The sequence below is a fragment of the Saccopteryx leptura genome, chromosome 1 (genome assembly GCF_036850995.1).
Source record: "Saccopteryx leptura isolate mSacLep1 chromosome 1, mSacLep1_pri_phased_curated, whole genome shotgun sequence".
Lineage (NCBI taxonomy): Eukaryota > Metazoa > Chordata > Mammalia > Chiroptera > Emballonuridae > Saccopteryx > Saccopteryx leptura.
The window spans coordinates 319,828,066-319,856,022 of NC_089503.1; the positions used below are offsets into that span (position 1 = coordinate 319,828,066).

Here is a 27,957-nt window from a genome sequence, read left to right on the forward strand (position 1 = left end):
TCTCTGACCAGGAACCAGTGGCCACCCTCCCCACCCCCACCCCAGATCACTCTGGGATAGTCTCAGCTTCTGCGATGCCCACACCCACCTGCTGCACCCCCCTCCCAACACACACATGTGAGGCCTTGGGCCCAGTGGTACTCATGTCTGAATGGGAAAGAGGCAGGCTTGTGGAGAAGTTCCCAGAAGCAAGGCCATCAAGAAACACCAACCTCCCCATCACACCTACTACACAGGCCCTTGCCCGCCCTCCACATGAAACCTCTCTTCCCCACATCCTCAAGCACCCTATCTCCCCAGGCAACCTGCCCTCCTCGGCATCTCTGCCTCATCTGACAATAGACCAGCACATCCATGACACCATCCTTCAGCCACTCTGCCCAGTCTGGCCTCCGGACAGCCTCCTGAGAGCCACACAAGTGCCCAACTCTACCTCCCCTTATGAAAACGACTCCTGCTTCACAACGCCAGACACTGCCTGGGCAGGGAGGGAGGTATCCTCGGGCTGTGCTAGCCCCAAGACCACCCAAAGCCAGGGGAATGGGTGGCCAAGCCCCAGGCAGGGGCCCAAAGCTGCCCTCAGGGCTGTGAATGACCTGGCACCAGCACTCAGTCCCCACACAGACCTGAGTACTGAACAGTGGGTGGTGGACTTCTGGGTGGGCTGAGAAGATGCAAGCGCGTGGCACATAGTTAGTTCTCTTTATAGACTCTGGTTGTAGGAACAGGTTGCCTGCGGGCCGGCCGGGGCCACCACGCGGACGGGGCTGGGCTATTTACAGGGCCACCGTGAGGGCTGTACCATAGCGCCTCCCAGTCAGCGCTCAGCCATGACTCCAAAATAAGAGCTGGCAAGGTGGGCAGGGGCTATACACACAAGTTTGGGGGCTGGGCCTCAATACTGTCAAGGGCGAGGGCTGTAAACATGGCCGGGGGGCCCTGCCCACCCCTAGTGGTCTGTAACTGGATGTAGAGCAGCCGAGCAGGGCTGGGCTCAGGCGTCTGACAGGCAGCTCTGGATCTGGTCCACCCACTGCTGGGCCGACGCCACGTCCTGGGCACAGAAGTTGTAAACACGACGCGTCGTCTTCACCTGGGGAGGGCAGGTGGCTGACTCCACGGCCCCACTCCATGGAGCCCCTGCACCACCCACCCCTCTCCTACACCCTGGCTTCAGCTCACGTCAAAGAAGGCCTTCTCATCCACAGTCTTGGGGGCGCCCATGGTGGGAGTGCCAGGTGCCACAGCCTCCACTTCCGCCAGGTCAATGACACCTTTGCACTCTGTATCCACACGGTGGTCATAGTAGCGCAGCTGAAGGGGTACAGGCCGTCAGGGCAGAGTCCCCAGACTCCTTCCTCACCCCGTGCCCACTGACCACTCACCTGGTGCTTGGTCTTGTCTAGCACAAACCAACGGGCCTTCCAGGGTTTCATGAAGGCCCCTTTCTTGTAGAGGGTGCCCTCATAGGACCTATGTTTGCGGTAGAACTAGGGTCAGGCCAGCCATCAAGGCCCAGCCAGGCTCAGACCACAACACCTGTCCCCTCCCCTACTGGCTCAATCCTGGCAGCAAGACCAAGGCCCCTGCTACCAAACTAGAGCACTGGTCAGGGGACCCCGAAGAAGCCTTGGGGCTGTACCCAGAAAGGTGATGGAAAAGGGCCCCCCCACACCCTTTAAGCGACACATGGTCCCACATCAGTCTCATGGTGTCAGGGAGGCAGCCCCACATGCAGGGTAGATGGCACAGATGAGGAGAAATATAGAGCAATCAGGTCTGGGGTAGCAATGTGCCCCCCCCCCCCCCCCCTCAGGCCTGGAGGGTAAGATGCAGCCTGCCAGGCCCTGGCCTTACCTGGAACATACTTCAACTTCACCTGGCACTTTGCCTGCCCTCAGTACCGACAGTCCCATCACTCTGCTCTTTAGCACCTTAGTCTGACTGTGGTCCAAACCCCTCTAAGCCCACCTGATTCTCCCTAGCAACTGTATACTTAGGCTCAGTCACCATCATGTCCTCCCCACAAATCCACTCAAGATTGACCGGAAGCTCCCCAAAGACACCAAGCCCCCATCTGAGAGCCACCCAGAGCCCCCCCCCCAGCTCAGAAGTGTCCACACTGCAGTCGGTGGTGCCCTCACACCTGTTCTCACTCTCGGCTGTCTGGAACTGGCTGTACAGGGTGCTTGTGCTACGGCGGGCAGCCTGGCGGGAGCCGGACGCGGTTGAGCTACTACTCTGGTCACTGTCCAGGCTGAGGCTCAAGGTGGAGCCCACAGGGCCCTCCTGTAGGTACACACCCAGCGAACGGCGGTGGTGGGGCACACTGGACACCAAGAGGGAGCTGGGGGTGCCCTAGGGGCAAGAGACGGGGCCTGTGTCAATGCTGGGTGGTCTCTGCCTCCTTCAAGCAGGAAGCTTACCCAGCCCCCCACACCCACCCCAGCTCACACGTCCATCTGTCCGGCCTTCAAGGCGCTGTGCAGCCTTCACCCGATCCCAGGTGTCCTTCCAACGCTCAGGGGGTCGCCCCAGCTCTGTCTCTAGCCGCTGCAGCTCCTGGGGAAGAATTAGTGAGCTAACATGACTCAGAAAAAAATATATAGCCTGGAACATGAAAAGATAAAAGGAAGGAAAATACAGAAAAGTGAAACAGGAAGAACAGATCTAAACGATGTATAACCGGAGGACAGGAGAAGGCAGGATGGGGGAATAGGCAAAATCAATAGTTAGAGACAATAGTTAGAAGTTTTACCAAACAGAGGCATCACACAACATAATCAAGAGCACTATAAACCCCAAACAGGATATTACAGAAAAACAGCTGAAATGCAAAGAGAAAATCCCCAAACCTACCAGAAAAACGACATGTTCTCTTCAAAAATACAACAATGACACTGCCAGCTAACTTGAATATAGAAACAGCTAGACTTTGGCCTCTGGCCATGACAGTCATTGGTCCCTGAATAAGCCCACCATAAAAAGCCATGGACTGGATAAGAAGTGCAGCACTGACAACTTGAGACAGGCCAACACCAGGGGCCATGGCCACCATGTGGGGAGGCAGAGCAGAGTCTTGCTGAGCTGAGGAGGCAGTAATAGGAGGCTGGGGAATGCCAGTCTGCGTAGACCTGCAGAAGGGCATAAAAAAGGAGGGGACCAGCACAGGAGAGGAACTCTGAAAATCCACACCAAAGGCCTCCTATTTGGCCAAATCAACCCTTTGAGCAGTACAAACGTTCATGTGCATCTTTGTGCCTCCTGACCATCCAGAGTACGATCGACTTATTTTAAAAATGTGTAAGGCAACATTAAAAAAAGGCAAATGTATGTTCTTTCCATAAATTGGTTATCAAACAAACATGATTTTAAGTTAATAAAACTAGAACTGGAACTAATTTCATTTTGGGGGGGGAAAAAACCAACTCACTGCTGGGGGTCAGCAAGCATGAAAAAAACTCATTACTCAAAGGGTTAAACTCCATGTGCCAGGCAAGATGTCGCAAAGCCTGAGCAGCTACTAAGAAGCTATGAGCTAAATCCGAATTCTAGTGGTTGCACACTGCCACATAGCCAGAGTGGAGGCTCCTTGCTGAACACACCAAACCTTCAATGACAACCCTGGAGAAGCCACATCTTTGGAGTAGAGCTTCTCTGAACCTAGAGTAAAGGTGTCTCTAGAGCTGCCCTAACAAAGCTTAGAAACAAACCCTGAAATTATCCAGCTGCACACAAGCTCATTAACTGCTCAAGAATAAAACTCAAGAGTCTGCAAGGAAGACAAGAATCTGATGCTTAACAATGTAGAATCCACAATGTTCAGGTTATAAAAAAATTAGACAAGCAAAAAGGCAGGAAAATGAGACACATATTTAGGGGAAATTTAAAAGAAACACCCAGAAATGATACTGGTATCATAATAAGAAATGGAAAAATTATAAATATGAAGATTTAAAGAAATAGATGGGATGGGCATAATGGTTGAACAGATGGGGACTCTCCTGAGAATATAATTAAAATAGAATCAAATGGAAATTCTAGAGCTGAAAAATTCATTAGATAGGTTTAAGAGCACATAAAAGAAGAAAAAGTGAACTCGAATACAAGGTAATAGAAACATACAAAATGAATTGCAGAGAGAAAAGATTGGAGGAAAAATAAAAGCCTCAGTGACCTATGGGACAATGAAGTCCTAGAGAAAAGAAGGAAGAAATCATGCAGAAAAAAACTCTTTTTTCTGGCCCTGGCCGGTTGGCTCAGCGGTTAGAGCATCAGCCTGGCGTGCGGGGGACCCGGGTTCGATTCCCGGCCAGGGCACATAGGAGAAGCGCCCATTTGCTTCTCCACCCCCCCCCCTCCTTCCTCTCTGTCTCTCTCTTCCCCTCCCGTGGCCAAGGCTCCATTGGAGCAAAGATGGCCCGGGCGCTGGGGATGGCTCCTTGGCCTCTGCCCCAGGCGCTAGAGTGGCTCTGGTCGCGGCAGAGCGAGGCCCCGGAGGGGCAGAGCATCACCCCTTGGTAGGCAGAGCGTCGCCCCCTGGTGGGCGTGCCGGGTGGATCCCGGTCGGGCGCATGCGGGAGTCTGTCTGTCTCTCCCTGTTTCCAGCTTCAGAAAAATACAAAAAAGAAAAAAAAAAACAAACCTATTTTTTCTAATTTTTCCACGGATTCGAGAAAGAGAGGAAGGGATAAAGAGAGAAACATCAATTCATTGTTCCACTTAGTTGTGTATTTATTGGTTCTGTTTCTTTTTGTTTTTAACTAATTTCAGAGAGGAAGGAAAAGACAAAGACAGAAACATGGATCTGCTCCTATATGTGCCCTGACCAGGGATCGAAGCCATAACCTCTGTGTTTCAGGACAATGCTCTAACCAACCAAGCTATCTGGCTAGGGCTCACTGGTTATTTCTTGTATGTGCCCTGACTGGAGAATGACCCCATGACCTTGGTGTGTTGGGACGATGCTGCATCCACTGAGCCACCTGGCCAGGGGCCAGAAAAAAATTGAAAATAAATAATAGCCTAAAATATATTAAACTTTATGAAAACTATCATCCTATAGATTTAAGATGCTTAAAGAGCTCCAAGCAGAATGAACACAGAAAAACCACGTGATAGTCAAATTATTGTAACTAGGCCCTGGCCGGTTGCTCAGTGGTTGGAGCATCGGCCCAGTATGTGGATGTCCCAGGTTCAATCCTGGTCAGCGCACATAGGAGAAGTGACCATTTGCTTCTCTCCCCTTCCTCTCCCTCTTCCCTTTCCGCAGCCAGTGAAACGACTGGTTCAGACATCTGCTCTGGGTGCTAGAGTAGCTCAGTTGGTCCAAGCACTGGCACAGACAGGGGTTGCCAGGTGGATCCCAGTTGAAGTGCATGCGGGAGTCTATCCTCCTCACTTGGGAAAAATAAAAAAAATAAATCTAAAAAGAAAACTCATGAATTATTTCTGGAATCTTTAATATTTTTGATGACAGGTAACTAAAACCATGGACAAATAAGGAGGGACTACTGTGGTCCCTCACAAGCAATAAAAATAACACAGAGGTATAGCTCAAAAGTCTAATAAAGTAGATAACAGGGAATACTAAAAATAATTGTTAGAAAAAAAGGAGTAAAGAAATAAAAAATAGAAAACAGCAAGAAACTAGACTTCAATGAAACCACATCAATAATCATAAGTGTAAATGGACTAAAAATTCCAATGAAAACCAGAAACCATCCGAGTAGATGAAAAGAAGTCCCAACCAGATTCAGAGTACAAGGAATTCATCTTAAATGTAAAGGCAAACCAGGCCCTAGCCGGGTGGGTCAGTGGATAGGGTCGCAGATTTGAGCCCCAGTCAGGACATGCAAAAGCAACCAATGAATATACAACTAAAAATGGACAACCAAGTAGAACATTAAGTTGATGCTTCTCTCTCTCAAATCCTCCCCCTCTCAAATCAATGGAAAGACTAAAAAAACAAAAAAAAAAAAACAAAAAAGAACCAAGTATAGACAGGAACATACCACACAGACGCAGGTTTTAAGAAAGTTAGTGGCACAATTCACTCCAGACTCCAAGTCTATGAATGTTACCAGGGATAAAGAAGGGTTCTCTTCTGTTCTCTGTGCTTGTGGGTTCTACATCCACAAAACCATGACCCTATGCTATCCCAAATGCCTGGGTGATAGATGCCTTCAGGCCAAGCTGAATGCAGGACTGCTGAAATGTTGCCTAGTGGTTTGCACCACCACCTCCTTAAGATGTAGGAATTAGTGTTTCTACTTCTACTCTCCCCATAAGGAGATTGAAGCACTAATATGCTTAGATATTCCACAAAGCCACGCAATCCATGGTGGGGAGTGCCAACCTTCCCATTGCCTATGACCTCCTGACTGCTCAGCCACTCTACAGAATTCTGGCTGCTAGGTGGCTACCCGGTGTCACCCAGCCCCTATCCCCACACTTCCCCAGCTCCAGGGCTCCTTCTCAGTTCCAGAGCTTGCCCCAATGGATCCTAGTTCCTGAGGCAGAACAGATAAGACCTCTAAGGAAGAGAGAAGACCAAATGTCAACCCCAATCTTCCAGGCCCATAGGCATGGTTCTCCTGAAGGAAACACCAGGCAACTGAACCTGGAAGAGCCACTGCTGACATTAGGAGGGTGGGGCTAGAGCCATCATGGACGTGGGGAAGCCCTGTCTGCCAGGGAAGACCCTACAGGTGGCCAGGGAAAGCAGATGCCCAGAGCACCCAGGTGTTTGTGAAAACAGGCCCAGTCACCACTGCCTGCAAATGCACACCCAGTGCAGAGCAGGGCCCCAGGGAGCCATGGTCACCACAGGCTGCCAAGATAGGTTGCCAGTAGATGAAGGGCATGGTCTCTGGATGGGCAGGCGGGCGTGCGCGCGCACACACACACACACACAGTGTCTAAGAGTGGGGGACCAGGTACCTCCAGCAGGCGTGAGATGGCGTCGGGCTGGGCTCGGGGGCGGCTGTCATAGCAGGGCCACACCACACGGCGCCTGCTCTGGGGAGCGCCCCCATCATGCCGCTCTTCCTCTGGGGGCTCTGGGGGCCCCTGGGTCAGCTCCCAGTCATAGGGGGGGCCCTCGGCCAGTGTCTCCTGGGTGTAGAAGTCCCACACCTTCAGGTTGGACACGTTGCTGTAGGGCCGCAAGACCTGGAGGCAGGAATGGTGTGAGGTGCTAGACCAGGCAGAGCCCGCCCGCCTGCCCAGGCCCCGACCAGCTCACCTCCGAGTCCTCCGGCGCGTACATGTAGTTGTAGAACACGGGTGTCCTCTTGCTCAGCCGGTCCACATACTCCCATACAGACCTGCAGGCCTGAGGAGCCCTGCGCTCCCCCTTCTCCTCATACAGCAGCCCTGTGTGGGGCAGCACTGAGCCCCACAGCCGGCACGCACACTCCCCTGCCCCACCCACCACCAGCTGCACTTACCTAGCTCAATGCGCTCATAGTCTGAGTCCAGCAGGAAGGTGCGGAAGCGGCGGGACACGTGATGGTAGCCAAGAAACTTGAGGTAGAAAGGGCTGAACTCGAACTCCATGGGGAATTGCAAGTGGACCTGTACAGGGTCAGGAGTCAGGGTCAGGAGCCAGGGACCAGGGACCGGGACCTGGGGGCTCAGCCTTCCACACGGCCACCTGTTCACCTGGTGCACACAGTCCAGGAACTGCAGGAAGACGGGTGTAAAGCCGCTGCTCTGCCCAGCCAAGGTGTGGGCCCCACGGTGGCTGAAGCGATGGCCAAAGGACAGCCACTCCTTCTCCACCAGCAGGCGGAAGCCTTCCATTGTGCGGTAGAAGGGGTCCGAGAGCAGCTGCACCAGGGACACCACCTGCCGGAACCAACAGCACTCAGGAGGGAGCCCAGGGAACCCAGGCCCACCCAGTCCCATGGTCCACTGCGTACCTGGGTGGTGATGTCCCAGCCATCCTCCAGGCTCACCAGGACGGAGGAGCCCGAGTCCAGGAGCTCCACCACCAACACCGACACTTGCAGCAGCTTGTGTATCTGCAGAGAACGGCAGCCCTCAGACCCTAGACCCCAACCAGGCCCAAAACCCACACATCCACAGGAGTGGTAGCCATGTGGGCACTGCAGCCAGCAAGATGGGCACCGCGCCAACAGACAGGGTCTGCTCTAGACAGCTGACCACTGTTGCCTCTCACCTTCCCAAGCTCCCCAGGCAACCTATCCTTGGGATGGCCCAGCCACCCCCAAAGGACAGCAGTGGTCCTAACATAGCCGGGCCTGGCCTCCCTCCACTACCCAGGTGGGAAGTGGCCATCAATCTCTCCCAGTCAGATAAGTAGCCAAGACCCTGTCTGCTCCTGGTAACAGGTGAGTGGAGGGCCCAGCACCAGGGGTGAGGGGGAGACACAACAGCCCCTTTCCATCTCCTCACCCCCAGGTGGCCCTTGGCCAGAGTGGGGGCAGGGGCAGTAGCAGTACAGAGACCTGGGTCAGCCACTCAGAGTCCTCTAGTGAGCGCAGGAATGTGGCTGGGTCGGGTTCGATGATGGGAGAGCCTGGGACACACGCCTTCAGCAACTTCTTGAAGCTGGTTTTCACCTGCCGCACCTCAAACACCTCAATGGGCACCAGTTCCCATTGCTGCAGGGGGTCTGGCCGTACACCCTAGAGGAGACCAGCATGGTGAGATGTGCCCAGGTCCAGGTCCCCGCCTGGCCCCGTGCACCTACCCAAAGTCACCTTGAGCTGGGCTTTGTCCCCAATGATGTAGAGAGCTGCACGCTGGGGCCGCAGAAAGCCTGGGTCAAGGGGAGCCCCATTGGCCTGGGGGGGGCCTAGCATGTCTCTGCCTGCTAGCCGAGAGCCCACATCACCACCAAGCCCACCACTGCGCCCGCTGGCCCGGACACTGCCCCATTTACCTGCATAGAGAAACGAGGTAAGCACCGAGCTGGGCTAGGGCACCACTTACCTGGGGCTGAGCTCCCAAGGGCGGGAAAGGAAGGTCAACAGGACCCCAGAGGGGCCTGTGCCTGCATTAGTGTCAGGGCAGGGGCAGGACTTGGGTGTCAGAATGTTAGTGCCCAGGGCTGTGGCAGGGCTGGGTTACACTGGTCTCTTGCATGGGACCGTTAGTGGCAGGCGTGGAGGACGTTAGTGCCCATGACAAATCAGTCACACAGGGGCATCGGAGCCAGATGTGGGGGCAGCCAGCCTAAGTGGCCGGTACGGTACCTCGGGGCGCAGTCCGTCTGGAGGCCGAGGCCGCCATGGGGTTGGACAGCGTGGTGACCCTGGCTCTGGGGCTGGGCACTGGGGGGCACATCAGAGAGAAGGCTCAGGCCTGGCCCAGGCTCACAGTATGCCCACCATGGCTGTCCTGTGGACCAAAGGGGCTAGGTGCAGGGCTAGGTTCCCACCAAGCCCCCCAGGAAACCCATAGACAGTAGAGGTCAGTGCTGAGACCTTCTGGGTACCTGGGGGGGCAGGCCAGGAAGCAGAGGGCTGAGGATGGGTAAGAGGGGTCAGAGGAGTCAGAAACCCTTGGCTCTCTTTGAAATACCTCCTCTGTGACCTGATCCTGGGCCCTTGGACCCCACGGGCACGGCCCCAAACCACTCACAGCACATCCTACCAAGCAGCCTTTGCCCAGCACATAGCAGCAGTACAGGAGGCCCAGATCCTGAGTTCCCAGTCCACAGCTAGGAGAGCAGTTCAGTCAAGGACTCAGGCTAACTCAACCCCAGTACCATGCTGAGTTGTGCTGCCCACCAGGGAAGGCAAGGCCCAAGGCTCATGGGCTGGGCTGACCCAGTTAGAGGCACAGGGAACCACACGAGGCAGCTGCTCCTAAGCCTGCTCCAGCCCTGCTCCAGGCTCACCTGCTTCTGCAGAGAAGGCAGCAGGGACATAGTCCCCTGCCTGCCACAGCAGTCTCCACAGACAAGCATGTCCTTGTGACATGGACAGAGCCTGGACTGTAACCCATGTACGGCTGAGGTCAGCAATAAGGAACAGCCCACACCCTGCACTTGGGAGACACCGGGAGGCAGCACCAGTGGGCTTTGTGGGCAGAGCTGCCCAGGTGACAGTAGGGGGAGACACAGGCACGAGGGGACAAAAGGTCCTGTGGGGAGGGTGCCACCAGCACATGCCTCTCAGAACCACTGGAGGTGGAGGATGGCAGTGAGACAGTGTAACAGCAAATCATTTTTTTTTTTTTTTTTTTTTAGAGAGAGAGAGAGAGAGAGAGAGAGACTGGAACAGAGAGAGATGAAAAGCATCATCAGTTTTTTGTTGCGACACCTTAGTTATTCATTGATTGCTTTCTCATATGTGCCTTGACTGCAGGCCTTCAGCAGACCAAGTAACCCCTTGCTGGAGCCAGCGACCTTGGGTCCAAGCTGGTGAGATTTTTTGCTCAAACCAGATGAGCCCACGCTCAAGCTGGCGACCTCGGAGTCTTGAACCTGGGTCCTCGGCATCCCAGTCCGACGCTCTACCCACTGTGCTACAGCCTGGTCAGGCTCAAATCATTCTTAAAGATGGACTTTAGTGTTTGGAAAACCTAAATAAAGCCAGTTGAATTAGAATGGTACTCCTGGCAGAAAAGCGAGGGAACGAGGTCTGTACCCCACAGGGGTGGATGTCAGGCTGGCTGTCCCTAGGAGGACATCCCTGTGAGCAACCATGAGGGCAGACTGGCTGATCCTATTCCCAGCCCCCTTGGCCCCAGTGCCCAGCAAGTGGTAACAGATAGAGCATGGAGCCCTGTGAAGTGTGAGCTGAGGCCTATGGGTCAGATCAGAACAGAGGCTGCTCAGATAGCAGAGGAATTGCCATGGGGGCTGGAGTGGGCTTTGTAGGGACCCCCAGGTCTCACTAGAGAGGGCAAGATCCTCATGTGCTCTGGAGTCCCTCCTTCACAGGAAGGGGTGGTGGGGTCTGAGCCAGGCTGAGGGAGGCGGTAGCAGGGACGACAGCAGATTTAGCTGGTCAGTTCACAGGATTCAGCATGGGCAGAGTGGGAAGAACCGAGGACAATGCCCAGGCTTCTGGAAGGGTTGGCGTATGGGTAGTGCCACCAGCCCCCATAACCCACCTGTCACCTTAATGCATCAACTGTAGAGAAAAAGGCAGACGAACAAGAGGGTAGGGATAGAGGAAACCAGGAAGGCCCGACCAACAAGTGACCCCACTTGACATCTGAACTGGTGTGAGCTAGGGCTCATGAGAAGCAGCCCCTCATGCAGCACCTACAACTCTGAGCCACAATGACCAGGACAGCTCCAGGTGTGGTATCATCAGTCATACCCACCAAACCTCCCAGACGGACACTGTCACCACATCTGCCAACGTATAAGCTGGGGGGTGGGAGGGTGCGCTTAGGCCAGCATCTGGACGAGTCAGGCCCATGTGGGCAGCTTCCCAGACCTTGTGCTTCTAGTGTGGAGATAAGACCTCCCAGCACAGATGAGAGCCAAACAGACACCAGGCTCTAGGAATCAAGGACCAATGTAGGCTGGACTGCAGCTGGAGCCATAAGTTTGAGGACCAACCCTCGAGAAGCACCAACATCCGCCAATCAGGCCAAGAGGGTAAGCTAGACAGGGCCCGACCATCAGTGAGGATCCAGCAGCAGGGGAGGAGGGGGATAAGGTCAAATAGGAGAGATGGAGGCAGATGGGGGATGGGGAGACAGGGTCAGATGAAGATGGGATCAGATGGGGACAGGGTCAGATGGGGGGAGATGGGATCAGATGGGGGAAGACGAGGTCAGATGGGGGAGACAAGGTGATAGAGGCAGATGACAGAGACAGGGTTAGACAAGATGGGGGGAGGTGGGAGGGGAGGGGCAGCCAGAAGCAGATGGGATCAGGGGAAATGCAAAGCGGGAGAAGTATCTGCCTTGGAGAGAGACTCCTGAGGAGGACCCTCCTCCCTTACTACACAATGAGGCCTTGTGGGCACTTTTCCTGTCTGGGCCTTTCCCCGGTGCCCAGCATTCACCTGGCTCACCACAGCTCCTCTTCCTGTTGCACCAGAAAGCCAGACCACCCCTGTACAGGGGCCACCTCCCTTCGTGAACAGCAGTACATGCTTTTGAATCACCCAGCACCTCTGGGGCCACCCCACACCAATATCCCTGATGCAAGGGAGGGGTCCAATGATGGCCCCTGGGCCCTCACCCTGACCTTCAAGGCCTGGTGCCTTCTCTGCAAACTAGGACAATGGGACCCCACCATGTAGGACAGAGAGTCATCAGGAGAAGTGCAGGCTCGTGAGCAGGGCTGGGTGTGAACAGAGGCAAGGAGAGTCCCATGGGCATGGATCCACCTGGGGACAGGTCCTGTGTGCATTAAGGTGCCCATGGTGAGGACAGGGATGGAAAGACTCATGTAAACAAGGCCTGAGAGGCCAGGACAGATACAGAGCAGAGAGGCCAATAGAGAAAATGGCCTGGGTGGAGAGTGGGCTGTGTTGACACTGAGGGGGCAACATAGGGATAGGGACCAGATGGGGGTTTTGAGGGCTGTGTCCAGGAAAGACCAGGGCGTCAAGGAGTTCAGTGGGGTGGGAAAGGAGTGATCAGAGCAGAGGCTTAAGGCACTTACCTGGCTCCATGCTGGGTCCTCTTCCTCTTTTCACACCCCAAATATTCTGCCCCCTCACTGGCCTGACCTCCATATGTCACCACAACCCCCAAAAGTCCCCTGGCCCTTGAGCACCCCTCACCGTGACTGCCCATGTGGGCCGATGAGAAGCCGCTGAGGGTGTTGCGCCCCGATGTGTCAGCATAGCGGGGCATGGAGCTGACCACGGCTTGCAGGTACTTCTCCTGTTCTAAGCTGCTGGAGTCTGCCTGAGACTGGCCTGGGGGAGGAGGCAGCACTGTAGCAGGCATGGGGCATGGGCATGGGGCATGGGGCACAGGACATGTGTGAGAATGAGACAGGGTACCTGGAGAAGGCGTATTCTGGGCCTTGAAGAGGCCGACGACACCCTTACTGTGCAAGCCCCCCGAGCGTAGCAGTACCGCCTTGGAGCGCCCACTGCGCCAGCAGACCACGGGAAAGCGGTTCTGGCGGTAGCAGCGGGAGACACGCTGCAGGGCATTGTCCTGGACGCTCTGGGGCACGATCAGCAGCCCAGGGTAGCTGTGAGGAGGTGGGCACGGGGATGAAGCAGCTTGCAGGTAACAGGCTGTGTAAAGGGCTGTCCCCCACACCTACAGACCCAGGGCAGTCCCAGTCCTGTGGCTTCCTAGAGGCCACCCGACTAAAAGTGGCGGCCCCACACCAGCTGCTTACCTACGGCAGATGGCGTACATGCGGTTGACTGGAGAGATGCGAAAGGGCTCAGACTTGGCACGGCTCAGGCTGCTGCTCAGTGTACCCAGACCCAGGCGCTGGTAGTCCCTGCAGCATGCCCGCTCCACTAGGCTGCTCATGGTCATGCGGTCGGAGGGCTTCAGGGCCGAGGATGGGGTCAGTGTGCTGGGCTCCAGTTCCTCTGACACTGAGGCAGGCCGGCACTTAGGAGTCATCACCCACAGAGCACCAGGTCCCCGCTCTGCACACAGGGTCTCCACCCTGACCACCCCAGACTGCCTGCACTCCCACCTGAGATCTCATCCTCCTGGTCCTCTGGGGGTGGCTGCCCCCGGTGCTCCCAGCTGGGGGGATTGTACTTCTTCCGAGTGACATACTGCCGTCCGATGGTCTTCTTGGCATTCTTCACGAGGTTCCGGGACAGTGTCCTGGGGTGTGCAGGGTCAGCAGAATAAGATGAACAGGCACAGAAATGCACACACAGTGGTTTTGGGGGGGATCCCCTGGCCTTCGGTCCCCACTCCAGACCTGAGGGAGGGACCCTTCTCCTTGCTGGCTCGGGGCGGTCGTCCAGGTGTGTGAGAGGAGCCCAGGGTGAACGCAAAGGTGCCTCTGATGTCTGGTGGGTACCGCAGCTTGTGTAGCTGCTTACGAAAAAGCTCTGCGTTGTCAGACCCAACCTCCTCGTCAAAGGCCATCTTCAGCAGCTGCATCAGACACAAGGGCTCAGAGGTCTGGCAGCCCTAGGCCTGGCCATGACCACTAAGGCAGACATGCTTACAGGAAGCCCCTGTGCCTGTCTAATAAGATGGATGGTAAAGACCTTGTAGCTGGAGAAAACCCAGGGGGTAGGGGCAGGCCCACTGCACAGCTGAAAAGGGCACCCTTGTCTCTCCCTCACACTGTGGCCACACTAGGGCCTGGTGTGGTACATCCTCCCAAGGGAGCACCATCAGGACAGAGGGCACATCAGGGGCCACTTGCTTTGCTGCCAGAACAGATGTGAGGCTGAGGAACATGATCTCTAATGGCATTCTCCACCTAATCTGCTTCGACTCTGGCTGTGCTGAGCTTTGTGCATGCTCCAGACACGACAGGACCCCACAGAGAAAACATATTCCTGTTCCCTGGTCAAAGGTCAGCAGGCCACCCCACTGCATCCCACCTGGAATGTGCAGGAGCGCAGCTGCAGCCCATCCTGCAGGAACTGGTCCACAGGGGTCTGGACACTGATGCGCTTCTCCTTGGTCAGCGCAGCCACCGGGAAGGAGCGGATCACCACCTGTTCCCCTACTTTTAACAGGCCAGGCAGAGAGGTAGAGGGTTAAGAGAGGACAGGTCACAGTATCAGGATCCCAGAACTAAGGGGACATAGTCTGGTGGGGGAGAAGCAGTGACCTATGTCCCAGAGAGACCCTGTGCCTGAGAGGGGATAGGAGAGGTAGGGAACGTCCTACTCACTCCAAAGAGCTGGAAGTGGGGCAAGGGCAGAAGCAGTGTGCAGACTTACCCAGGGGGTCAGTGGGCATCCCCGTAAAGATGACCCGGTAGGTGGTGAGGAAGACAGCGCCTTCAGCTGGGAGCAGTGCTGGACCACCTCCACTTCCCCCTGACCCCTCTTCACGCCCGTCAGGGAGCAGGTAGACACGCAAGCCATCCAACACACACTCCTCACCGGGCAGCAGGCGTGGCCGCAGCAGTTTCGGCTGCTCAGACACAGGAGAAGCACCTTAGGACATAGCCCAGGCCCTGGAGCTGCAGCCCCACCAGGCCCTAACGCACCTTCTGGATGGGGGGCAATCTCCTGCTCTCCCGCTGCACGGCCTCCAGGGTCTCGATGTGCATCTGGACGATGTCTGGGAGACAGCAGTCCTCACCCCTGGGTCCCCACACCCACTGCCTGAGGGGTGTGTTTCCATACCCAGACCCCCCATACCTGGCACCATGACATGCAGCCCCTTGAGATGGTCGCTGGTGACCCCACTCTCTGTGCAGACCTTGTCCACGAAGCGGTTGATGAAGCGGACCACAGTCCCAGCCACATCGCAGGTCTCTGCATCCTCAAAGCCACTTTCTGTGTCGTAACTCTCTGCCACACTGCCCGCCATGCTAGAAAGGAGGGGCATGGTGAGCACAAGACCCACCCATCCAAGCCCCCTCCACCCAAGCCACAGAGGCCAGCCCACCTGCTGGTGACCAGGCTGTTGCTGGCGCTCTCCAGGTCGCCTAGGCCTGCGCGCTCACGCAGCAGGCGGCTCTTGCTGGAGTCGAGGGGCAGCAGCAGGTAGCTCATGCGGTTGGCATAGTGGATGGCCTGGCTGAACACTGTACTTTCCTCCTTCTGCACCAGCTCCTGCTGCTTCTCACGGCTCAGCATTGGCCACAGACGCTGCTGCTCAGACGCCACATCCAGGGCGGAACGCTCGTCCAGTGCAGATGCCTCCCCAACCTGCCATACCAACAAGGGTGAGCCAAGTGTGAGCCAGGGACGAGCCAGCCCCCCACCCCAGGTCCAGTGGACATCCACACACTTGGGAGGGGTCTTGGTCTTCTGCAGGTTCCAGGTAAAGGGCTCGGATGTGAGTCTGTACATCCCCGTAGAACATCGCCTCCCAGAACTGGGGTGTGCTCCACACTACATGCTCTTGCACACAGCTGTACGCAAACTGCGTCACCCCCGGGCTCAGCTTCTGCAAAGGTCAGGTGGGTGTCAGTGGAGGCAGTGAGAAGGGGAGGGGGTGGGGACACACCAGGCCACCCAACACTCACCCTGCAGAAGGCTGTGACCAGGGGCAGCAGAGCAGCTGCGATACCATGCTCATCCAAGGAAGTGCAATCCTGTGATAGAGCCTGAGCTGTTAGAACCCTCTCCCCAACACCTCCCGACGGCACCACTGCCAGCCATGGTCCCTGAACCTTCTCCAAGGGCTGCCTGGGGCAGAGGTTCAGGGAAGGACACCCCAGCACTCACATCCAACAAGGATCTCTTCCTGCTCCCCTACTAGATCCCCACCCACTGACTAGGGCCTCCCTCATCCACTGGCAGTGCCAGGTACCCCATGGACCACATGCCTGTGTAGACAGGGGTCGTCTGAGAGCTGCACACTGAGCAGACCGGGGATCCTCTGTGGGTCCCATGCTACCACCTCACCTGCAGGCAGCAGTTCATCATGCGGACAACAAAGTCAAACTGCTGGTGGTCCAGGACTGCCCGGTTCTGCTGCACGTGCAGGTGCAGCTCTTGTGCAAGGCATCGGCGGGCCGCTCGCCCCTTCAGGGCCCTCAGCACAGCTGGGAGCAGCTAGGGACAGGGAGCACGAGGCTGAGGCATGAGCCTATATGGGGAACTTCAACCATGCCCTGGAAGGGCAGGAGGGAGGCACGGGGATAGCCCTGGCACAGAGACAACGAAGGGAATGGAGAACAGGGCAGACCTGGGGCAAGAGCCTAGGCTTAAGCACAAGACACCCAGAAGCTGTCCAGGTCAGGTGTGACCACACACTAGGGCCTCATGGCCTCCACACACAAAGCGCATGCAGGCAGAGACAGGAGGATGCTGGGCAGCACGCTCACCAACCAGTGCACTAACGGGCTCTGCAGGGAGGCCCCACGGCCCTGAGCACCAGCACTCACTATGTCCAGCTGCGGCCTCAGTGTGCAATCACAAGCCTGCTGTTAACTGTAAACAACTGGGAACCCACATCCCCAGGGAAGGGGCTGGTACAAAGCGGGGTGCCTCACGGGGGCTTGTGCAGCTTTGAAACATGAGGAAGACTCAAAAACTGGCTGTTGTGAGACACCCCAGGTGTTAATGAATACCGCAAAGCGAAGCAGTAAGTGAGCTCCGTTTTCCATCAACTTTTCAAAAAAATGACATGCACCGGTCAACACTTTGTGTGTGTGTGTGAAGGATGAAGAAACCTACGAGTAGGAACCTTTAGGGCAGGGGTCCCCAAACTTTTTACACAGGGGGCCAGTTCACTGTCCCTCAGACCGTTGGAGGGCTGCCACATACAGTTGCTCCTCTCACTGACCACCAATGAAAGAGGTACCCCTTCCGGAAGTGCAGTGGGGGCCAGATAAATGGCCTGAGGGGGCCGCATGTGGCCCGCGGGCCGTAGTTTGGGGACGCCTGCTTTAGGGGGTTCTAATGTCTACAAATTGAAGGGAATCCCTCTCACTGAACCTCCCAGCAGGGCTCACCCAGCCGTGCTGACATGGAAGGAACCCAAGACCTGGCACCCACCTCCCTTCCTGCCAGCCCAGCCCTGCAGCTGCCCGCAGGCGAACAAGAGACCCCAGCTTGGGGTCCAGTGCTCCAGCACCCAGTGCTCTCACCTTCTTGGCCTCGAGCATCTTCCCCTCAAACACGTATGAGATGCAGTTTCGAACCACCTCCAGTCTGCGAGCACTGTTGCCATGGAGCCCACTACTCCGCTCCAGGATGGCAGCTAGGGAGCAAAGAACACACTTACCTCTGACCTCATGCCCACCCTAAGCCATACTCAGGGCCTCCTCCCTGTTACGCACTCATGGGGGGCCCTGAAGGTACAGTGGTCCTCCTCTCGGCCTTCACGGCTGGGGGTGCGCCCTGCATCTTGGCCGTGGCCTGGTCCACAATCCACTGCACCATGCCCTCGTCCAGGCGGGGGAATGGCCGGGGCGCCCGCCGCAGATGGCTGGCCTCCCCTGGCCTCTGTACCTTGTGCATAGCCACAGCAGGGTACGGGTTCTCCTGAGAGGACACAGGCAGGCGTGGGCAAGCAGCCTAGGGCTGGGGCAGCACAGTGACCTCCCTGGGCTGGCCCACCCCTCTGCTGCCTGCCTACGTTCTTATAGAGCTGCTCCGCCAGTTCCTTGACATGACGCAGGACTCGCTGTGGGTGGTTCTCATCTGCCCGTATCCGTGTCACCTCATGGGCCACCAGCTGCAGGAGGAGGCAGGGTCAGGCTGCTGGCCAGGAAGGGGTGGGGTTGGGGGTTCCTCCCAACTGGGGCGGAGGCACACCTCATCAAACAGGTCCGTAGGGCGATAGGGGACCCCGCGCTCTGACACAAAGCCTGCAAAAGCCATGCCCTCCAGCACCTTCATCAGGAAGTCGTCTTCCACCAGCCCACGCTGGCCCAGGAAGGCTGCCTGAGGTACATGAGGAGGTCAGCCCTTGGGCATTTACTCCTGCCCTTCCCGCCCCACCCCCAACCCGGCTCCCACCTTGTGAAAGCGGATGACAGGCTCTGGGTGGATGCGGACCATGTGCAGACACCAGCGGTAGCCCTGGAGGAGCTGAGCAAACAGTCGTAGAAAAACAGCACGCAGCTCCTTGTCCTGGGGCAAGTGAGTGTCAGGTGAGTGCCAGGTCCCTAAACAAGGCAGCCTTTACCCTCCACCCACCCCAGTCTCCGCCTCCTTCAACCCAATCCCTGTGCACACCCTGTCCAGATCTCCCCAGGCACCTCTGACCCTCCTCTCCCTCCAATCTTCCTCCACACAGAGCACAGGGATGCCCCAGAGACCAAGGTGACAATCTGCACAGGGCCCTCGGTGCTCAACACCCCACGTAGCCCTGTGACCAGCTGAAAGGGTGGCACACTGCTCATATTGCCAGCTGACCATCAGTGACAGCAGACCTAAGGAAAAGGCAGAGGAGGGTGTGGGCCTTTAATGGGAGCTGCAGTGACCCCCACCTGCATCTTCAGGGAGGAGGCAGACGTTGTGGGGGGCGGGAAGGCAAGATCCGCCAACTCCAGCTCTGGGTCCAGGACCTGTAGCAACAGAGTGGAGCACAGTCAGCTGCACATCAGCCCTGGGCCTTGAGTTTTCCTGCCTGCCAAGTGGCCCTGCCCCAGCCTCCCTAGGCCCCAAGCCCTGCCTCACCATGCTCAGAACACTGTGTGTCTGACTCTGCAATGGCTCCGGCAGAGGTGGAATGTGCACACACTCAGGGACAGTCACTGTCCCTCCATCCAGATCAGCCACAATCACATCCAGCTGTGGACCAAAGGCAGTGATTGATTAGGGACCTGCAAGCCGGTCAGCAGGGCCTGGAGCATGAGGTAGACAGAAACATGACCCTCACCAGCTCCTGGGTCTCCGCCTGGAAGGCTGCGTGGACACCGATGATGAAGGGCGTGGGTGTGCTGAGGACCTCCAGGAGCTGTGCCGGCAGGATGGGCACATAGGTGAAGCTGCAATAGGCCAGGGCTCAGTGTGGGGGCCTCACAGAGGTTGGGCTGGGTGGAGGGGCCAAGCACAGGGACTGAGGTGGTGGGCATGGGGTAGGCACCTATATCGGAGGGGGAACAGCAGTGCCAGGAGCCCCCGGCAGGCGTCTGAGAGGCGCTGGTAGCTCCGGGACAGGAAGAGCACCTTGTGCTCAGTGAGGGCAGCGCAGAACAAAGACAGCACGTTGGTGATGCCTAAAGGAGAAAAATAGGCTTACAGGGCTGTGGGGGCCCACCCCACTGTGGCCTATACACAGTGAGAGCTTCAACCTCTAACCACCAGGCCAGGGAAGGAAAGGGAGGCCCTGAAAGATGGGGACTTCTGGGCTCACCTAGCTGGCGGAAGAGCAGGGCCACGCTGCAGCGGCTGATGGGCAGTGAGTCAGCAAGTGGGGTCTGGATGACCTGCCGGTCACCAGCCCCCAAAGAGATGGTTCTCTGTGAAATAGAGGAACCACTGCTCAGTGGCTCTGACCAAACCTGTGTCTGCCCAGAGCTCTGTGGCCTCAGCAGGACTGATGAACTGACAGAGCCAGAGAAGGGACTGGCTGGGATGGTGGCATGGCACAAGAAAATGCCATGCCAGCCTCTGCTGGCCCAAGCATACTGCACAGAGAACTCAGGGCCTCTGACCTGGGGCAGGGATGGGTCTGGGTGGGCAGAAGAAACAAAGAATCCATACCACTCCATCCTCAACAGAGTCCAGCTGCACAGGACAGACGGGCAGAGAGACACAGTTAGACACACCCGCACATGGGGGCACAGACAGAGAAGCTGACATGAACATCCAGAGACAGGCACACCCAAGGAACGAGAGGACAGAAAAACTGAAAGGTGCCAGGTAGAGAGCCAGGCAAGACATGGGAAACACAGGCGAGCAGGCAGGGCCGAGGACAGGTCACAGCTGACATCAGCACCAAGACACAAGAGTGTCCAAGGGCTGGGGCTGCACTCAGCCTAGGCTGGACTTGAAGTGCCTACCAGGCCCCAACCCCACAGCCACGGGAGCTTGGAGGGCCCCAGCAGCTGCCCCCAAGACCCACCTGTGAGCCCCCAGCCAGGGGGATGATGCAGGTGAGCAAGTTCCCAATCACGTTCTCCAGGCTCACATTCAGGCCCTCCACGTGGATGGTATAGATAAGACCCAAGCTGTTCTGCAAAGACCATAGGCGAGAATGGCAGCAGCTGGCAGGAGACCCATGTCGTGCCTCCCACCCTGGCTGCCCACCTCACCCTGAACACCTCCGCGTGATCCAGCCGAGACACCAGCACCAGAGTCTTTGGAGCAAAGAGCTGGCCAGGTGGGCCAGGCACTGCAGGTGACAGTCGCCTGGGGCCTCCCTCCTCTGCCTCATCTTCCCTCACGGATGCATTCTCAGTGCACACACCTTCCTGTGGACACAAACTGTTTGCTCGGCTCTCAGGAATGTCCAGTGAACCCGGGGGAGAACACAGGTGACTCCTCTGGGAACTCCAGACTCCATCAGGACCAGCCACAGACAGAGAGACCCACCCAGGGGCAGGGGCAGGAGCTCAGCCCTATTCGGGCTGCACCCCAGAGCCCCTAAGCTGACCTGTGTGGGCTCTGCTGGCTCCCAGAAAGTCAAGCAGGCACAGTAGTGCCGTTCGGAGTTGATGTCAGTGAGGACAGCAACAAAGAAGGTGGGTGGGTTCCTCTCAGGACACAGCTGCCACCCGCTGGGCTGGCAAAACTATGGGGATGGAGAGGTCAGAGGTCAGCAGTCAGCTCCCTCCACACCCTGCCACACAGCATATGCACAGCCAGGGCCTAGATGTTAGGTTCCTATGCAGCAGGCAGCATCTCATTCATCCACCCCAGGTGCACCTCGCCTCCTGACCTCAGCCCGCATCCCCCTAAAAGGGAGTAAAGAGCCATGTGGGGTGAGGACCTTGTGATGCAGGACATGCTCCCCATTGTGAGAAGGGAGGATGACATGACATGGGCACCAAGCAACAAGCCAGTACCCCCACTCTCCACCCTCTGAAGCAGCTAAGACTTATCCCCAGTGGGGGCCCAGCCTCATGAAGGCTCCTCACAGTCCTCCAGGGATAGTAGCAGAATGCTGGCCCGGCCCCACCCCAGCAGCTGGCCTCCAGTTGCCCTGTCTCAGCACCCCACTCACCAGCTCGATGCCCTGAGGGAAGGGGTTGTCCTCCCAGTCCTTCTCCGGGAAGCGCTGCAGGATCTGGCCCTGACCTTCCCCACTCCCTGAGGACAGGAGCAGGTGGTCAGAGCACCTGCCACTTCCCACACCCCACCCAGGCAGGAGCCTTGAGGGTCTCAGATGACAACCTCGAAGCCCTGGGTGAAAATATCCCCCATCCCTGTTCTTAACTGGCACCAGACCAGCCTGAGCTCCCAGACCTATAATTTCCCTAAAAATAGTCCTGTAAGAGGCCATTAGGTAACCACAGACCTCAGGGCCACCAGAGGAAACAGAGCAAAGCCCCTGCTGTGGGACTGGGGTCCTTCCCTGCTCCCGCTCCCACTTCCAGGCCTGGTCCCACTGTGTCAACATCCGCAGCCAGAACCCGCCTCTGGCGTGCTGCACGCCAGCCAACTGCACAGCACACACCCCTTCAGTGACAGAGCAGTACTTCCAGACCATTCGACAGCCAATCCCAGCTTAGGCACCAGGCCCTCACAATGCCCCTGGCCTGACAAGTGGTAAGCACCAGGACAGTGGGGACCTGGCAGCTTAGTGCCTAGCCCCGCTTCCTGGCTCTGCCTCACCCACCAGCCCAAGGCTCATTTTAGAGGCACAGAGGCCTCACACACATGGTCTATGGCAGAAGAACAAAAAAGACCACCTGTGCCCACAGTTCCAAATGCTGCTTTGTCCCCACTGCCTCAGAGACAGGCAGGCCCAGCAGAGCCAACAGAAAACAGCCAACAGAACACAGAGAGGAGTGCCAGCCGGCAGGAGGGTAGGGACCTGGTCTCAGGACACCTACTGAAGGAGTGCCCACCTGAGCACTAAGGATCTAGCAACTTTGAGGAGTGCTGAAGGGGTGCCACACAGCCACAGTCAGGCCAGGGAGAGGGCCAGGGGCAGGAGGCCCATATCCCTGTTTGTGGCCCTGAGCACGATGCACCCCCACCCCAGCCTGTTAGCTCCCAATGTATTCCCCAAAGATCCCTCCACTCCTTGGAACTCCAGGGTCCACTAAGCCCCCTATCTTCTGCTTTCCCCACTCCACGCCCAAGGCACTGCTCCTAGGTCTGGGTCACACCAATGAGGACAGGTGGCAGTCCCTGCCTCTTGCTTACCCCTGACAGATCTAAACCAGGAGGCATGACCAGGCCACGTCAGGGGACTCTGGAGAACAGACACTAGTTTCTGCTCTTCCTCTAGGTCCCACCCAGCATGGCAGCAGGATGAACCGGGATCCCCTCCCACGCACAACATGCAGGACCCACAGGTGCCTCCCTCTGCTTGGCCCAGCTTCAACACCGCCCACAGCAGCAGGTAAGGGGAGGGACTCAGCAGGAAGCCTTTACAAGGCAGTCCCCAGGCCCAGAGCCCAGAAAGAGCACTCTGGAGACCATCCTCCAGGATCCTGGAGGCAATGCCAAGGTCAGCAGCCAGCAGGTTGCTGCTGGGCTGGAGGTGGCGGGAGGTGGTGGGTGAGGGGCCATGACTCTTGAGACACAAAACCTCAGCTTCCTGCTCCCCTCCCCCTCCTACCACCAACACTGAGGTGAGGTGGCAGACAAGAAGAGGTGGCGGAAATGCAGAGGTGTCTCTGCTGGTGCCATACCTACCTACACACATGCCCACAGCCCACCAAGACAAAGTTCCCTGGCGTCCCTCCTGGCCCACACCCAAGGGCCACTCTTGACAGGCCCAGGCTGGGGCCTGAAGTATGGCTCCCACCTCATGCTCTCCAGCTGACTTGTGTGTGCAGCCCCAAACCACCATCTGGGCCCAGGTCTGGCTGGCACCCAGGGCTCATCCAGTTCTTGCCACGAGGCAGCAGGCAGAGGAAAAAAGCAGTATGTGCACACCAGGACAGCAGCTTCTGCCCCATAGCCTTCCTCCAAGGCCAGGCAGGCAGGCAGGCAGCCCTTGGAGGGTTACTCTCAGCAGCCTCTTCCCCCAGGGAAGTGGACAGAGTAGCTGGCCATTGTCCATCACTCACCTTCCTCACCCCATCCCTACTACATTCATCATGAAATGTCAATTGCAAAGCCCAGTTGCAGGCTCCACCCTCCAAAATAGGAACTGGACACTTTCCTTGAGTTGTCCAAACTACTTATAGGGGCAGGTGGCTGGGCATGGTGGGAGAGCATCCCCCTACCAGCACCTTCTCTGAGCCACGATAACACCAAACTTGACCTTCAAGACTTAGCCCAAAGAGTGTTCCCACCTCTGGGCAGCTGTCTGTACCCTCCCTGAGCCTGGGGTCTGCAGTGGAACCCCTAGGACCTCCCTCCCTTCACCAAACCCCTCGGTGATTCCTGGTGCATCTGTCGGCCACCTGGACCAGATGGGAGCTCCATGAGCAAGAAACTACGTTAATCTGTCCTTTATATACCTGTGCCCGGCACAGACCATGGCCTAATTAGGGCTTCCTGGATGCATACAACCAGCTACACAGCCATCCTCCCACAGCCAGCCCACTCACATCCCACAAGCAAACAGGTTCCTCAGTCAGAAGTGTGGGGCAGCTTCCGGAGCCCCAGGGTGCTCCAGGACATGGCAGGCCCTCCTGGAAGGGCACATGATTGAGAAACCCTGGCTCCTGGTCTCTCCCAACCCTTCTCTGAGACCCTATCCCACACCTCAGCTCTCTGCTAGCAGGGGCCAGGCTGCAGCTTGGCTTTGGGCCTACATCCTAGGATAGGGGCAGGTTCTGCCACATCCCCCAGTATCCTTCTCTTGCTGGAGCCCATGTAGCCACGGAAGTAACCTTCTGCTGCTCTTAGCCCACAGTGACCAGCACAGGTGTGCATCACAGGGTGGGACTCTGTGGGGGGCCCCTCAGGGGAAGGGCACTAAAGTCCCGTGAGACACAGATAGGGACAAGAGCTTCCTCTTGTAGCCACATCCCTACAGACACCCCCGTATGGGCTGCAGGCCTGTACAAGGGGCGGGAGAACACAGCATGCATCCTGTCATCTGATGGCAGCACCCGTCACCAGTGCCAGGCTCCAAGGCTTGGAGGGCCACATGGGCCAGCATGCACTGTGGGCAGAGGCAAGGGAGGGTGCACACACCCTGGGACCAACCCAACCACAGGGAAGAAAAGAAGGAAGCACCCTCCTGCTGCCCTTACCCCCACAACCAGCCACATCAGCAGGACACATGCAGAGGGGCTTTGACCTTGCCAGGGCTATTCCCCTTCCCCTCCCAGCCAGACCAGACTGGCTCTGACCCAAGGCCTTGGACCCTTCAGCTTCCAGGCTGGTAACCAACCGAGGCCACCCCAAACAGCCCCAACCTGCTCCAGAGGGAGGGCAGAAACATGGGTGTGGAGAGTCGATGGGGCAAGGAATGCGACCAGCTCAGCATGGTCAGGACTGAAAGAGGCCAGGCCATGGGATGGAGGTGGGCTTTCTTCTCTAATGCTCAGGTGTGTGTTGGGGGGAGATCTGCCCGCAGCACCAAATGGGGTCCAGCCCCTACTCCCTGGCAGATACTCACTTGGCCACCTGGTCAGGTCAAGTGCATCTCTGGCTCCCAAAGGCTACTCAGTGTTAAAACAGCTGACCACTCTCAGGGCCCTCTCAGACCAGGATCTGGACACAGGTGGTCACCCTTGACAAGCCCAGACTGGCACCTGAGGTATAGCTCCTCCCCCCATGCTCTCATTTCCAAACCGGGTCCAGGGTGCCCGTATTCTTATAAGGAGGTGCTTCCACTCACCAGAGGAGGCGCCTGCACCCTCTTAAATGAAAAAAAAAGGGGGGTCCTGTCCAACCCCCTCCCTCTCTCCTGCCTTGACAGAGGTCTGCCAGGTGGTGACCATAAAACCAGGATGCTCACTCTGGCGAGACTCCGAGACTCAGCACCCAGGTCCTGCACCCTGCAGCTCGGGACCAAGGACAAGACATCACAACCCTCCCAAACCCTCTCCACCAAACCTGCAGATCCTGCATCCCTGCCCTGATGTCCTAGACAGGGGTCCTCCACCTCCTGCAGAAGTGCCCATTCTGTCTTTACCTAGGGGTGTCCACACACCGCTGTTTGCCATTAATAAGACACCCACCATTTCCTAGAGCCTCCCATGTGAGCAGCTTCATGTACTGTCCATCTCATGCTCACAGCAGCTTGGAAGGTCTGTGCGACTCATCTCACCTCCAAATGAGGAAACTGAGGTGCAGAGAGCAGAAAGACTGGCCCAAGGTCACAGAGCTATCAAGTGGCAAAGCAAGGACTTCTGACCCCATGTGATGCTCCTCTGCTTCAGGTTTCCCCCACCAGCTGGTTCTGTCCTTGGCCCCATAGCCAGGCCCCAGCCTATGGGCTTATTCTTCACAAGAATGGATGAGTCCTGCCAAGGGAAGCCCTAAGGCTGGGTGGCTAGCTAACAGCTGAAAGCAGTGGTTATGAGGCTACAGAGCCCCCCACCCCTAAGGCAGTGGACAGCCTGAAAATCACTCCTTTCAGCCACTCACAGAGTAAACGGCACTGTGGGCTCCAGCCTTCCCCTGTCCTGCTCAAAGGGCACACATACCTGAGGTGCACACCCTGTGAGCACACGTGTTACAGTTAACTGGTCATGGAGCCCACCCATGCCTCTTCTCGCCTTCCTCACATTCACCCTTAACCCCACACCCCCACCCTGCTGCCAACACCAACAGCATACCTCCCACCTGGCTTCTACCTGTGGTCTCTGTCTTCTCAGGCCCTCTGCACACCACCCTCAGCATCATCAGCCTCCAAACCTGTTCTGTTTGAGCAGCCTCTGCATGGCACCCAGCCCAGGCCCCCCACACGGGTCAGCCCCACAACCAGCTGTGTTTCACTGGATCCCATGCACCCTTCTGCAGGCCTGCACAACACTGACAGTAAGCCCACCATGTGCAAATTGGTTCTTGCCCAAAGTAGCTCCATCTCTGGAGGGAAAGGCACACTCCCTGAGGGTATCAGGGATGCACTCAGATACAGGGGAGCAAGTATTGAGTGGGAGGGCTCTGAGGAGGCTATGCCATACCCATGGCCCAGAAGGCAGAGGAGACCAAGTCTGGATCTGGATGGTGACAAGAAGCAGGGTAGACTATCAGCTCAGGGTTCAGCCCAGCCTGACCCCACAGCCCACCTGCCCACCCCCTGATGACACACACTGCCCACAGCATGGCTCTGGGTTAGCCTGGGTGCAAGTCCTGGCCCCTCCTGTGGAGGCTCAGACCAAGCACTCAACTCTCTGCCCTGAGCCTGCGCTGTGAGTGGGGGATATAGCAGACACCTCGGTGGACTGCTGGGAGAAAGAATGAAGTCAGGCACACAAAGGGTTATGCAGGGCCTGGCACGCAGAGCTTGCTCCCCAGGCTGCTGTCACCACGGCTGTTGCTGATGTCATTGTCAGGCTCTGTTTTCTCCTACTCCCTGGGCTGAAGGGCTCTCAGATACGGGCGCTTACCCTAGACACAGACCTCCGGACCTGGCCATCAATCACCACACTGATCCCCCACCCAGGGCTTGGCTTGCAAGGAACGGCAGGCTCTTCGCCAGGAACCTCTTCTGTCTACCTCTACATTTCCTCCTGAAATCCTTCAGTTCCAGCTCAAGCACCACCTCTTCATGAAGTAATCCCTGAACCCCACGCCCCCTTGCGCATCCCACCAGACCTCCGGGACGCAAGGCCCCGCGCTGGGCCTGTGCTTCAAACCCGCACTGGAGTCAGAGGAGGGTCTTGCAAGCGAACTATTGTGTCCCCAGAGTCTAAGCCATCCGGCATTCGGCCCTGGCGGAGAGCGCGTCCCACCTGGGCCCACCCAGCTCCCGGCTGAAGCTGCACACCCGGCTCTGCCCCGAGTGTGGCGGGCAGATGCGGATCCGTCTCACCGCCCGGCCGGCCTCGGGACGTCATGACGGCCCTCCGCGACTCGGACCCCCGGGCCCAGGCTCTCCGGCGTCGGCGCGGCAGGTGTCCCGGAAAACCGTGCCACTGGCGGGGCGGCCCCGGCCCGGCGGCCCCGACCGCCCCTCCCCAGTCCCCGGTCCCCGGCACTCACCGCGCGGATGCGGCCCGAACGCCACCAGCACGAAGTAGTCCGCGAGCCGCGCCATGGCAAGGGGCGCAGGCGGGCTCCGCGGCTCGGGGACGCGAAGGCGGCGCGCTCATGGCCTGGCCCCGGCCCGCGCACTCCAGACACCCCGGATCTGCTCCGCAGCGGCAGCCAGGGCTTCCGCCGCCATCTTCCCAGCCAGCCGGCCCGCCCGGCC

The 27,957-nt window shown here is 57.5% G+C and overlaps 1 protein-coding gene across 2 annotated transcripts; it reads right to left on the reverse strand.

The window, feature by feature from the left end:
- Positions 1-688: 688 nt before the first annotated feature.
- SBF1 (SET binding factor 1) lies at positions 689-27,957 on the reverse strand. Of its 2 annotated transcripts, XM_066358767.1 has the most exons (41): positions 27,747-27,957; positions 21,688-21,773; positions 21,118-21,255; positions 20,777-20,935; positions 20,587-20,697; positions 19,876-19,981; positions 19,606-19,738; positions 19,399-19,507; positions 19,197-19,310; positions 19,007-19,084; positions 18,534-18,647; positions 18,330-18,458; positions 18,151-18,249; positions 17,852-18,056; positions 17,660-17,772; positions 16,473-16,622; positions 16,091-16,159; positions 15,853-16,011; positions 15,508-15,770; positions 15,258-15,430; positions 15,104-15,177; positions 14,832-15,027; positions 14,487-14,614; positions 13,850-14,028; positions 13,613-13,749; positions 13,301-13,508; positions 12,951-13,147; positions 12,726-12,863; positions 9,225-9,302; positions 8,730-8,911; positions 8,475-8,654; positions 7,926-8,027; positions 7,666-7,851; positions 7,452-7,578; positions 7,247-7,377; positions 6,943-7,173; positions 2,455-2,562; positions 2,147-2,358; positions 1,386-1,473; positions 1,183-1,314; positions 689-1,093 (listed from the first exon to the last, which is right to left on the reverse strand). In XM_066358767.1, the coding sequence occupies exons 1-41, from the start codon at positions 27,799-27,801 to the stop codon at positions 995-997; spliced, it is 5,676 nt and encodes a 1,891-aa protein (XP_066214864.1). In that variant the 5' UTR covers positions 27,802-27,957; the 3' UTR covers positions 689-994. The 2 variants fall into 2 exon arrangements, with proteins under 2 accessions (XP_066214864.1, XP_066214865.1); XM_066358768.1 differs by lacking the exon at positions 9,225-9,302.

Coding starts and splice junctions, on each gene's coding strand:
- SBF1 (XM_066358767.1), bottom strand. CDS start 27,801: ATGGCGCGGCTCGCGGACTACTTCGTGCTGGTGGCGTTCGGGCCGCAT. Junction 17,773..17,851: donor ACCTTCAGGGCCCCCCATGA/GTGCGTAACAGG, acceptor TTTGCTCCCTAG/CTGCCATCCTGGAGCGGAGT. Junction 7,378..7,451: donor CTATGAGCGCATTGAGCTAG/GTAAGTGCAGCT, acceptor TGCCCCACACAG/GGCTGCTGTATGAGGAGAAG.